This window comes from Carassius auratus, chromosome 14, assembly GCF_003368295.1.
Source record: "Carassius auratus strain Wakin chromosome 14, ASM336829v1, whole genome shotgun sequence".
Classification (NCBI taxonomy): domain Eukaryota; kingdom Metazoa; phylum Chordata; class Actinopteri; order Cypriniformes; family Cyprinidae; genus Carassius; species Carassius auratus.
The window spans coordinates 25,450,611-25,464,916 of NC_039256.1; the positions used below are offsets into that span (position 1 = coordinate 25,450,611).

The following is a 14,306-nucleotide window of genomic DNA, read 5'->3' on the forward strand; positions in this document are numbered from 1 at the left end:
GCATTCAAACGAGACCAAAAAAATCCATGTCTGAAAACTGTTACTCTGTGTGTTTTCTACATGTGGCTAATAGCACATCCACTGAATTGGTGATAAAGTGAAGGACATCTTTTCAGAGATGAACATTTTAGTAGTTTTACATCAAGCCACTGTCTCTCTCCTCTTCGTTTCCCCTTGCGTAAAACAAGGCCTTTAATGAATCAGTGAGCCCTGTTGATGTGGCATCTTAATTGGCTCCTTAATCCAGTTCCCGCTCTCCAGTATGATTTACCCATCATAATTAATTATGTCCTCAAAGCTTGGAATTATTAAATCAAAGGCCAGGGCTGGCATAATTAATTCCTTTTATGCAAGCAGCCAGATCCACTGATGCAAAGGTATAAATAAGAGCCTTCTTTTCTCTTCAGCTGCAATTTGAGTCTGCTTTCTTTACGCTCCAACTTGAAACTCTATTAATCTCAGTGCCAAGGAAACTTCATAAAGTCATTCAGAGGAACAATAAAACTACCAATACAGACCATTAAAAATAAAAGAATACGGTGTGTATGGGATGAGAGTCTGATCTCCCAAGGGCACAGAGGAGAAGTGCCAGGAAAATGGGAATCAGTAGATCTATCTCTCACTTTAAATTGTTGTGGAGAGTGGCCAAGTTTCCCAGAGGAAAAAAAAAAAGGCATAATTTTTCATGTTTGATCTTGGTCAATTGGGTTATTTTGTGGTGGGCTTCTGAAGACTTCTCCAGAATAGAAGCAATCCGCTTAGGTCTGTAAGGACAGCCGAAAGAAGACTTATTAGTCAAAGTGCCATAAATCAAAATAAGCCAAATGTACTTTTGAGAGTCCAGCGGCGTATATGAGCCAAAAGTTCAAGGAGAAGCTATTTCTTCGTCAATCTCCAAGAAAGGGAACAGGATTGTCACAATTACGCCGCCACGGATATTTCAGTGCATCTAGCAAAATATAATAGCTAAAGTACATTCAACAGAAGGCAAAAGTACATTGAATGTCCCCCAAAACAGATAGAATAATGGAGAAAGGGCATCTGACCAAATGCTCCCTAAGATCACTTTGGGGAGGGAAGACGAAGATAAGTCGGTGGGGGGGGGTTGATTGCAACTGCAGGGGTAACGGTCTGATCCCATCAATCCCAGAGTCCTTCTCTGGACCAGCCGGATCTCTGTCTATCTGAACGTTAATAGTGCTTGAGGAATAGCTGCGGTTGACTGAATGATGCTGCAGACCGGAGGAGCTGGCATGTCACATCCTGCCAGCGCTGTTTCTCAGCAAGAGAGGCACGTTAAGAGCCCTCACCCATGTCTTAACACGCTTCCACCCAGCTCATGAAAGGATTTACCGCTGTGCATTTTTATCAGGCCTTGAGTCCAGCTGCGCACATGCACACACAATGGCAAGGACGGCGACACTGGCTCTCTCTCCTCATGCGCGCATTAAGGCGAGAATATAATATGCTTGGGGCCATGGCCACTAACCCCCTTCATCAAAGAGCCAGGGCTTTCATTTGTCGAAAGAGCTCCTGTGTTTACTAGAGCCCTTTGATGACTGACCACATTAGTGCACCCTTATTTTTCTTGCACCGAGCCATGCACTGCACTGAAATCTGAGAGATCTGCCCACTGGCATTAAAGTGTATATTCGGGGGGCTAGGGCTGGCTCATTTATTTGCATCCGGTCAATGCTTCAAGTTTGTATATTGAACAATGACCTCAAATTTAGCCTGAACACTGATGATGTGAATCAATACATGCATGCACAATGAGCATGCAGGAGGGAAACGCAAGTATAAAAGCTCTCCCACAGCTTCATATTTTAGACTGAATGTGGTTTTGTTTTGTGGCTCATGAATCTTTTCTATATGGAGACCAACTGAGCTGATTCATAACCTCAATGTCAATTGCGGCTGGAATACCAATGCGTTTTTCCCTCAATTGTTTCATTATGATTATTATGCTTTCAATACAAAAAAAACCCAGTTCCGTTCTGTGCAACATGTTTCAGGCCTGTAAACCTGCCTGGCTTGTCAAGCAGCAAATTGAAGCCCAGGTTTAATGTTCCGCTATCTTGAGAACAAAAACAGCAATTGAGAGGTTATGTGAGTGACAGGCAGTTACTAACGCAACAAGAAAATATGGAGGGCCAAGAGTCTCTGGCGGGTGGAAGATTGGTGCAAACATTTGAAACAAATGAACAAATCAAACTGATTATAGCCCACCATGTCAGAGAATGCAAGGCAATTACAGAAAATGTGCTGTATGACTCAGTTCTACATATGACCAGGCCATCTGATCACAAGCACAGAACAACTGAAAACAGTGTAAGATCGGCTTAGGCCTACCATTTTAAAGCTTTAAAGAAAGACACAATATCCGCAAAAATGCTATAACATTAGTGAAAAGTACGCATGAAGCCAAAATTAGACAAGGGACACTGTTCAGCTATATCAGGGATTGGCAACTGGCGGCCCACGGTGTCTTTTGGTGTCTTTTAGTACAGCCTGCAGTCTTATATTAGACTTGGAGGATCAATTTTAAAACATTTGAAAAGCAAGTCACAAAGATTGCTTTCAGTTTATGATGTCAATATCATCTCCAACCAGGAGAGGTCGCTAATTTCCAGCTGCTCCCTGTATTCATTTCAGCGTGGTAGGACATGCACTATTATGTAAACATTCACAAACTTGAGCAAATAATAAATAAAAAACTGACGATGGAAACAGTATTTTCCAGTCAGGATGGTAAACAGATGATCTTTTTACCAAGTTGGTTATATATAATAAATCGTCATCACACCACTGCTCACAAACAGCGGGGACGCCAGAGTGGCACTTGTCTCAAATTCATAGGCAACAAAAGCTTTTTGCTAAATGCATGACAGAATGTTTTGCACTGAACTTCTTATTAGGGTTTCCGCGGATCCTTTAAACATCTTCAGTTAAATTGTTTACATTTAAGACATCTTAAATAGTAAAAAAAAAAAATAAATTGTAAAAGGTCTTTGGGGACGAAAAGACAAGAATTCCTATATGGATTAATATGAGGATTAAACTTCAAAAGGCTACTATTTTACTGAATAAACTTGGAATCCTACTGAATCCTGAATTTGCTTTTCAATAAGCCTGCTATTATCAATCTGCTATTATTGCTACATATTGTAAATGTGAACCAGTGGATTGACAAAAGCTAATGCATTATAAAAATCTAAACAATTAAGACACTAAAATATATGTAATTTAAAATAATAATAAATTGATAATTATAAATGAATATAATCATTGATACTTTTGACTCATTCCTTTTCTAAATAAATAAATAAAAATAAAAAAAATCCTGCAAATACCAGGTTATTTTATGGTACCATTTGAAGTAACTACTATTTTTGAATAAGCCCTTTTTAGTTGTCCTCTTAGGTTGTTTTGAGAATGTTCTGTAGGCCACTAATAAAGAAATGGACCTCTGTATATTTGTTTGTTGTAAATTTACAGACAATGCAAATGAGATATTTACATTGGCTTGTTGGGGTAATATTTCTGTCCAGTCCAGAATTAGCATAACTGTACAAGTTTTATTGTTTATAAAATCTTTAAAAACAAATTATTCATACTTTTTCATTAGTTATACTTTAATTTCCTTAAATAACAAGGAAATGGTGTAAGACTGATGTAAAAGAAGTGTGGACGTGGATTAGTAATCTGGCCTCTTGGTATAAAGGATTTAAAAAATGCACTCCCTCATCACTATTAAACTTGGTCATCCCTGAACTATATTTTCTACTGTAACATTAAAAAATTGTACTTGCTTTGCAATCCCAAGAAACCGATTCCCTCAAGACCACAATTCAGTAAACCAAAAGATATAAATACCATGTTTGATATCAGGATATCTGGTCCCAAGAAACACATGAACCAACAATGTTTGATGTCCAACCTGAGGCAATGTGTAGAAATGCCCAATATTTTATATGGTAGCTACAGCACAGCACACAAGTATTTTTTTTTTTTTTTAAATGACGATTTAAATTTGATCTATTCCCCACCTGCTTCAAAAATATACTTTAGTACGTAGGTCAAATAGGCAACAATTTCTCAATTTCTCATTTTTCATTTACAAAATGAATGAATGAATGAATGAATACACTAGCATGCATGCGTTGGGGAAGTAGTGTCCTAATGGATAGAGAGTTTGACTCCTAACCTTAAGGTTGTGGGTTCATGTCTTGGGCCAGCTATACCACAATTGAGGTGCCCTCGAGTAAGGCACTGAACCCCCAACTGGCGCCGCAGCATAAATGGCTGCCAACTGCTCCGGATGCGTGTTCATGGTGTGTGTATGCACTTTGGATGGGTTAAATGCAGATGGCCACAAACTGGCTTGCCATAACTTCAGTAAACTGCTTTTTCAAATAAATTTTAAATATTATTATCATTTTTAAATGATAATAATACATTTCAGAACATTATGGTTTCATTGTATTTTTAGTTAAATAAATGCAGTGCTGTTTAAATATATAAAAAAAAAAAAAAAAAATCTTACTGACCCCGAAATTTGGAAGGTAATGAACTGTGTGTTATTTTTGTAAGATTCTTTGTAAGGTAATGTCTTTGATATAAAAAATAATAATAATTTAAATATTTTAAATTACAAATCTGACTGACCTGCAAACAATATTATATTAAATAGCTGTAATTTATTCAGATTAGAAAGCAAAAAGAAATATCAATAGAATGCCTTTGCAAGCATCACACAGAACAAAACTATCGAGCAATTGTTCACCACACAGATGGTAAGTAGTCCATTTCTCTACATAAATGCTGCCTCTTTTGAAAAATGTGTCGAAGAATTTGGTTGGTGGGAAGCCCAGTAATCTTTCGACTTTGAGCACAGTAATCTTTCACCTTAGCCTTTTCACCTTTCAATTATCAATGTGTATGGTATCAACCTAATGAGGTGTACAATTCACCGTGGAGCCTGGAAGGCAGTTTAGAGTACATAAAATGGGCACTGAAGATCAGTTCTGCTCAGGTGCTGCAAAATTGGCAGAGTTTCCATATTCCGTATTTATCTGCAGACAATAAATCAAAAGAAACAGTCAAATAACAAAAAAAGCACCATAGACAGACTCTGCTGTGACAGATGCAGGTTGGGGAGAGCTCTGACCCAAAAAAAAAAAAAAAAAAACTAATACAAAGCAAACATTTTTCTTGTCTGGGAAATAATCCTCCCATTGTTCTGCAGCCAGATTTTGTTATTTGACTTGTCTAGGCCAAAACAAGCGTGAGTTCAATTGAGGCCAGTGTATGCAGCAGCCCTGTCGGTTTTGGTGTCTTGGGAATTGAAAGAAGTGTGTGTCTATGTACAGATAAACAGAGCGGGAACTTCAAAGGTAGGCTGAAGACTGCATTCAGTCCTCATCGCAAGTAAAATAAAACGGTTTAGACAATAATGTGCTGCTTCTCCCTATCCATAACAGTAGCTTGTTCTATCCTATGTGGTGGATGCTCTATTGACAGCTGTCAACATATCACACTTGATGACAGAATTAGCGAGAAGAGTCATGCATATAAAAGCTTGGTAGCTAATGTATATTCTCTCCCAGGGGCGAAAACGAACCAGTGTCAAGTCTAGCCAATGCTCAGTTAATGCAATCTGTCTGCATAGTGCGCAAAGCACTCAAGTCCCATTCTCCACTTGTGATTGACAGCAGAAGAGAGACAAGGAAAGATAAGGTGTCTTTGATGATCTATGCATCATAAACCTCGCTACTACAGACACATGAGAAAACAAATGAGTCACTAACGCACTGGGCTTGAGGATCGTTGGTTTCAATTCCAGGAAGGAAACAGGTCATTATACAAATGACTAAAACCAAAATAACCTACTACAAAAGTACTCCCTTGTGAAAAAGAGGTACACTTTAGCACACTTTATTAAATAGAAACACGCTTATAAACTTCAAAAAGAACAAAAATAGAACTATTTAAAAGAATAAGCTTAAATGCAAACTGAATGTAACGTTTTCATGCACATAACAGCATGTTAATTGCAATTAAATAAATAGTTACATTTATATTTAATTTTAAGTGATTTTTGTACCATTCAAGTAAGACTTAAACATATATTTATTTGTAATTTCATAATTATGTCTACTGGCCTTTGAAATATGGTTAAGCTTTCATTTAATGAAAAATTTAGCAATTTAGTATATTTAAATATATTAACTTAAATTGTAACATCAAATATCACACTAGCATAAATCATGTGCTTTAGTATGTTAATCAGCACATCAAAATAAGTGTACTTAATTACATGATTTAAAGTAAAACTTTATATTTGGTATATTTTTGTAATAAGCACTCTCCTTTTCCACAAGGGATTTGCAAACTAAATGCTTGAGAAAAACCCTTGTTAAACTCATTTTATGATGCTGGCCAAGTGTGTGAGAGTGGAAATGTCACTGAGAAGTCTGGTTCTGATGGCCTAATTGACACCCTTAACATGAGCTCCATGCTTTGAAATGCATCAGTGAAAAAGTGTTTCTGAGGTTATACAGTGCCTGGAGCACAGTGCAGATCTCATTGTAGATGGAAAACAAACTCACCATCATCTTCTCAAACAAGTCCACAATCTCTTTTTCTGACAGGTTCATGGAGCAGTCATCGAATAGTGGCTGGGGCACAGGCAGCTCGGCCTGGGTGGAGATAGGGTCTGTGGGGTGCTGGATAAGGGGCTTCTCCTTCTTCGTGCCTTGCTTTCGGAAACTGGTGATTCTGTCACGCTGGAAAGACAGTTGAGTTAAAGTGAAGTAAATAACTGGTGTTTATGTCAGAACATATAAACAACCACAGCACTAATACTGTGCAAGGCCTTCTGAAGAAACGGTTTAACTTTTATGGCCCTGTCAAATACATCTGTTGATGTATTTTTTATTAAGACAGTAAGTTTAGAAGAGACATATAAAGGCATAAAGGGTTTGTCCATTTTTTTGCAGGGAAAGTACATATGAAAGCATATGATTAGACAAAAATCCCTTTTTGTAAACGACATTCAATTAAAAAAGGAGGCATTAAACTGATCAAATATTGACAGTAAAGACATTAACATTTCTATTTCAAATAAATTCTGTTCTTTTACATTTATCAAAGAAAGAATATTAAGCAGCGCAACTATTTTCAACACTGATAAGATTAAATGTATCTAAAATGTGAAATATGATTACTGAAGGATCATGTCACAACGAAGATTACATGAATAAATTAAATTTTGAAATGTATTCAAAAAGGAAACATTTTAAATTGTAACGATATTTCAAAATATTACGGTTTTTACTGAATTTTTGATCAAATAATTGCAAATAAGTTGCCTCAAAACTAATACACTTGGACCAATAACCACAAAACCTTCCTTACAATTTCATGGAGGTCTTTTTAAGTTAACAGTTTGGTTACTTATTATAAAGTTGAAATGTAAGTTTAAAGTTCACAGCTTGACATTTGACTCACCTGCTCCCTTGTTACTTTACCTTTCCAAGCTGTACTTTTAAAAGCAAGGGGTGATATTACCTGTGTCATCTTTCCACTAGTTCATGTTCACTTCACAGTCATAATGAATACAGAGACAATATCACAGACAGCACTCTAGACTACATTAGACGGCAAAATGTGACTTTGATGCGTTTAAGGTTTCTAATTAGAAAGAGATGTGAGAGGCATCCACCAGCATTCCAGTCATGGGTTACTAGCTCAGAGAGAGTAAAAACGGATCATGCACTAATAGTCACTGTTAGTCTGTCATTGAAAACAGAGGGAACATGCATATATAGATGAATTCAAAACAAATGAATGAAAAGAATCAAAACACACTGTGTAAAATTAAAGTGTTCAAGGAGAGACCAAAGTCAAAATGAAGACAAGGTCTGACAACTTATTATGAACGACTGCATCAAGTTGCCATGTGTATGCTTGAACTCCGGCTTGCTAACCTGGAGTGAACTTTAGACTGATCGATTATGGCAGACCTGATGACAGGGTGATAAATAAAAAATTTGCTTTGCTTTTTTTGTCTTTGATCTCTCTTTGTCGATCACTTCACTTTAACAGCATTCTGGTAGTCTTGGCGAAGATGAGAAAAAAAAAAGAGAAAAAGAAAGACACAAAATAAAAGAAACAGACACCTTACCATGTCATCAGCCAATGTTTTTATGTGTATGTTCTGTTGAAGGGAAGGGACAACATAGAAATGAGGGCCAACGGAAACACTGCTGTGCCTTTGTGCATGGGAGAACCCATAACCACATGCAATCAATGACAGATTTATTCAAAATAAAATAAATAAATAAAAAAGGCTTATCAGATCATAAGAAAACAGCAGAGAAAGTGAACCCACTGCTGGTACAACTCTGAATGCATTTATGTCTATTTTACATGTAAAGTGGAGTCTGTTCATCTACAACATAAACAAATCTTTGTTTATATGACAGCAGGACTAATGAAGATAAATTCTTGAAACATATCACTTCACACCAACTGGCCTTACAAAAGCAGAAATAAAGCTTCGATGAGCAAGGCTAACTAGAAACAGACACATTCTGCCCAGTATCACAGCAGAGACAATACAGGAAGAGGAGACAGACCAATCGGAGGAAAATTATTGAGGAAATAGCAAAAGCTTGCCAAAGATCTTTGCTCCTTTCAGCTCCATGTGTTCATTCCTCAGAATGAACAGTCTGACTATGTTTACATACACGTTACAATAATTCCAAATTACATTTGATATGATTATACATTATAAATTTGATATGAATGTACATTATATGAATATATACACATGTAAATATTTTCAAAATATATACTATATGGGTGTCTCTTTATATACATAATAAATATACACAATATACAAAAAATATATATTTTGGATATTATTAAATCACAATTAATCATTGCCCAGCACTACTTTATTAAAAATATTTAAACTACTACTACTACTAATACTAATAATAATAAAAATACTACTACTAATAATAATAATAATAATAATAATAAAGGGCATTAATTCTGATTAAACTATAAGATTAAATTATTAAGATATTGGTATGTTAAACATAGCAAGCGAGCCCTGCTGAGGCCTTCCAACCTAAAGACACTTTGGCCAACCAGATTAACCAGAATGGTCATGCTGTTCATTTGCAAAACATTTCTAAAGAACATTTTGCTAGTTATTCTATAAATCACTATGCACCTAGCTTTAATATTAACACATATTACCTAAAAGACTATATCAAAAACATGTACTTTAAAAAATGAATTTGCCACACCACAGAACCATTAACCTGAACTAAAGGAACAAAAGATGATTAAAATCAGGGGATCTGGGAAAACTTGAGTGTCTTCAAAGTTCAAACCTGTGACTTTTTCTTCTGCAGAAACAAAAGATGACATTTTTTAAGAATGCTGGGTTTTAAACTACATTGATTGGACCCCATGGACTTTCATTGTATGTTTTACAGTAGACTTTGTTTGGAATTACATTGTTGGGTGGTGAATTAACTCTTTAATGCCTTAGCTGCTAACTTAATCATTTATATTATTTAGTAGACACCTTTAAATCAATGCAACTTATAACTACAACACTACAACAGGATTTCACCTTGGAGTGTAACACAGTAACATTAAGAAGTGCTGCTAATTAAAGTTCCAGAACTGCTCCAAAAAGTATGAACAAATACAGAGATGTCTGTGAAACAAGAGAAAGTGACTTTTCTGGTAAAGATGGTGGACTAAAGAAATCTTGCTAGTTGAGCTAATCAATCAACCCAGTACTGACAGCAAAACATAGGCAATCCCATGCTGGTTACCAGAATCCAAAACCCAACACATGCTGGTCTATCCAGCAGGGTCTGCTGAATCTCACTGTGAAGTCTGCTCTTCATGATGCAATCCATTAGATACATCTTTAAACCTGATCAGTCTGACTGTATTGACCTCAAACACAATTTAAAAAACACCACTTTTCCCTCCGCCTTCACTCACTTCCTAACAGATGTGCTTTATCTTTTCGGCTACAGCAGGGATAGACGTTTATGAGATGGAGCACGCAGAGGGAGAGATGGGTGTCCATATGCCGTGCGGAGCGGGATGAGTGTTAACGAGCAGAGCTCCGCGGAGGAGCTGCCATAAAGCAGAACTTCCCGCAGGTTTCCTCACTCTACAGTTAATCTCTCAGCCCCCCGGGTCCTGCGCTTACCCAGCCATTATAGCACTGCCCCAGGGCTGCAGGCTGCACCCTGCTTTTTGAAACAGTTGGGATGGAATGGGAGGTTTGATCTGAATGGAGGTGTGTCATGGGAATAAATCATCTATAATAATACACAAACCTTTAATGACAAAGATCGTATAATGCTTTAAAAGGGTCATAAAGAGGTCAGTGCAAAGCCCAAACCAAACTTGCCAGCAAATACTTTTATGGAAGGATATTGTTAAAATAATAATGACTGAATTGGGATTATTGTATTACAGATCCAACAGCCTGAAGTGGCTTCATAGTGAAAGGCCCTGTATAACACGGATGTGCATTTGTTATTGAAAGTAATTAAAATCCTAAAATCTAATTAAAAACCATTTAACAACTTTGCATAATTGTGTTTTGACTCTAGGGCTGGTCATTAATATTGCAGCTCAACAGCACATCAGACAGTCAACAGGGCCAAATATTGCATTATGATTTAACGACACACCTTCGGGGCAACAGAACTTTATTAAATTCTTTATCAAAATAAAGCTTTATTCATTACAGAAAATTCCCCAAGCCCCCACAACAGCAGTATTAACGCAGCCCCCAGCTCCTGCATGAAGAGCGACATAAATTGCAGTGGAACAGGTCAACACATTACACAACTACTTAGGCCCAAGTTAACTCTCAAGTTAGCTAATTGGAGACACTCGAGAGAAAAGAACGGCTTCATTTTGGTTTGAGAGTCCTAATGTAAGGCTCACTTGTCAGCAGATGTGCAAATGATGTGCTATTACATGTTCCGCCACTAGACGGCACACACCATTCAGCACACACAGTTGGTCAATCAATGTTTTACAAGAGCCATTCAAAGCATTAAGCAGCCTTACAAACATGGCCAAAGGAGAAAGTAGCTTCTAGCTGACACCCTCTGCTTCCCTGGCCATACTTACATTGGGAAAACAACCAAAGGGGATGGGGATAGCAACAAGAAGCTGTTGCTAATGCTTTCTGGGAAATCGGGTTATTTTAATTGGTCTTAATTGTACTCAAACAGTGGATCGTTTGAACCTAACAGTTTTTGGCAACTCACAGTCACTCCGCCTCGAGAACGGAGCTTTTGGTGGCCAGCAGCTCCTCTCGTTCACACTCTTCACACAGGGATGTTTTAATTACATACAGAGCTGGGAAGAGTGCGTCAAACCCTATAATAGACGAACACAAATATCAGGCTGGATTTCACAGCCAGAATCAAGATATTAAAAAGAATGGGGTTCTAACTGGTCATAAACCTCGATGATGCAGATAATCCTGCAGTAGAGTAAAGCCCAGATCACTCTTGATTAAATATCAGAGCTGCTCTTATACTGCGGGGTGCTCACTTTGACCACTACCTACTAGAATAAACACTGATTGTTGGTTGTATTTGCCCACAGAGTGAGAGTACAGGCCAACAGGATACCAAACAAAAGCCTGATGGGAAGAGACACAATGGTAATGCAACAAAAGGTGGTTGCTATAGGACACGCCAAACAAATCAATTATTCACAGAGACAATAGAGCAGAAAATGGCATAAATTATGTTGAATCATTTCTAAATAATTGCATAATGATTTAATTCTCAACCGGTTTAAACTACTACATCTATCATTTAATTCACATCAAATTAAATATGACACAGTTTCCACATATATTTTTTTTGTATTATTGAACATTAGTGTCTTTTGTCAAATTGCTGGGATCACTAAGAACACTGCGATGTGGTAAAATCAATAGGACTGCACAATATATTTCAGTATTATAACATTTATCAGCTGATATGTTTAATGTTGACACCAATATTCGATAGGTTACATTAGCAAAACATAAAAATAATATTCATTTTTCATACGGAAAGTTAAAATGTTCACTTAAAGTGTTTAAAATTATTGATATATTTGTGCTTTTAGATTGTTTTGTATTTTTTTATTGATATAAATACATGAATAGGGCTGTCACTTTTAGTTTGAAAATCGATTGCACAATCGATCGGACCTACCAAAAAAAGCTTTGAAAATGAAAATAGGGACTCTATTTTAACCAAATATGTACTGTACACTATTTATTTTAAAATAATTAAACAATTAAAAAATATAGATGTAACAAAACTCACAAACAAGCAGAAAAAGAAAATAAAGAATTTCGAAAGTGCAGTATGCCTTGCAAAAGCTAGAAAGAAAATACCAGCAATTTTATGCGCCAGTGACGTTGAAAGCGACCTCTTGCATCTGGCGCGAATGATTTCAATGTTAAGTCAATGTAAAGACGCGTTTACGCGCGTCTGGAGGTCTCGCGGCACGGTAGACGTGAATTCGTCTCATTCGCGCATCTAGTTACAGGAGATTCTGAGTTATGAAAAGGACCATTGCAAGCTGACAGCGACCGGCTTTTGTGGTGGAAAATGGGCAGTAATACCCCCACCTTGAGCAGCTGTACGTGAGTGTCCCTGGGACATCAGTGCGGTCGGAGCGCGTCTCCTCAACTGCTGGACAAATAGTGAATAAAAAACGCTCTGCTCTGGACCCCGAAAATGTTTATCGACTTGTTTAACGTTACCTGTCCAATAGTTTGTAATGTGTATAGCCTTTTTGCACATTTCATTATGCCTGTCTATTGCCGCCTAGCCTAAGTGTCGGTTACGTTCAATAAAAAACACACATATCCTGTTCTCAAGTCCATTTAAAGTTTAATTTTTTGAACAGTTGTTTGAAATGGATTGAATCATTATTTAAAATAACCTTGGATATTTTTTAATTGCCTAAATCATAAATGCAGCCGGGTTGAAGCCTGCAGTGATGTTTTTATTTTATGGCAGCCGTCCCCCTGCATATATTATTTTTCGAGAATGTTGCACTCCTGTTGCTGTTTGTTATTCTGCACGAAACTTCATGCCAACAAATAAGAAATATTGCTGACTTGTGTGTTTCAAGCGCTCTCTTTACGTTCCTCTGAATAGTATGAATAGTATGATTTTAGTTGTAGAAATTGGAGTACACAATCTATAAATTAAATATTTTTTAACAGTAGAAAATACTGGTTATTTATTAATCATCAATAATTATAATTATTGGTTTTATTGGTGCATTAAAAAAAACGGATTGTACAATACACAACCACCTGGTTAAAGCTTTAATACAACTCAAGTTTTAGTCAAATCTTTCATGCTTTCATTTACATCAGATGCACAACTACGGCTGATGCTTACTAATGTGCTGTACTGAGAGATCACTTAAGTCAAAATGGCCACGGAAAACAACTGTAATTCAATCCACCTGCTTAAACGTTGACATTAACATGCTGAAATGCACATTAAGTTGTGATGTCATATTAGTCAATATGAAATTGAGAAACTGCCATCAATTTTCCACAAGAAAGCAGCACAACACAGTTTGCAGAGTCTGGCTCTTTGTCAGCCCTGCTGGGGAGTCTGGGGTGATGCCAGACATGCCTGTTCGCCATCTCTGCAGAGATACTGCAGCAGGCCTCATAGATCCGTGCATGCAACTATAGTACATCATTTTCACCACGAGGCAAAGTGGGAACATCCAGCAGAAGGGGTGGCCGACTCCTTGACTTCATTTTCAATCCGTGGCTTATCTGAGTGTAGCCAGATAAGGCAGGGCCTGCAGATGTAATCTGTCTAATGATATACAGACTTAAGCTCTTTCTGGTGCTTATATTTCTGTGGTTCTCCCCCAAACAGAGAGGGAGTCTGTAACAACTTGTTCTTTCACTTCACGAAGCGAAACGGTGATGTCATGGTTGGTGTGCAAGTCAAATACATGTGAAATAACTATCCTTTGCACTCAACCACACTGAAATCAGTTTCTCTTTTCAGTCTCCTTCCCTTTTCCTTCAACCTTTGTCCATGTCTTTTTCTATCCTGTTACTCGTCTCTGTCATGACAATTCACTTCACCATCAAGTTATACACATTCAGAGTTAATCAGACCATAATCATTTGGGGGTAAAAAAATATTGATATTTGAGTTTACATCCCAACCGCTAGGTGGCAGTCTTCATGTCTGAAT

The 14,306-nt window shown here is 37.1% G+C and overlaps 1 protein-coding gene across 8 annotated transcripts in view; it reads right to left on the reverse strand.

Moving 5' to 3' along the window:
• The window catches only part of diaph2 (diaphanous-related formin 2), a 381,616-nt gene that overhangs the window by 353,515 nt on the left and 13,795 nt on the right, over positions 1 to 14,306 (reverse strand). For 7 of the 8 annotated variants that reach the window (XM_026280881.1, XM_026280882.1, XM_026280883.1 and 4 more), the window contains 2 exons: positions 8,189 to 8,221; positions 6,612 to 6,788 (listed from right to left, as the gene is read on the reverse strand). In XM_026280881.1, the coding sequence (XP_026136666.1) occupies positions 6,612 to 6,788; positions 8,189 to 8,221 (210 nt within the window). The remainder of the gene's footprint in view (positions 1 to 6,611; positions 6,789 to 8,188; positions 8,222 to 14,306) is intronic. The other variant, XM_026280884.1, reaches the window with a different exon arrangement.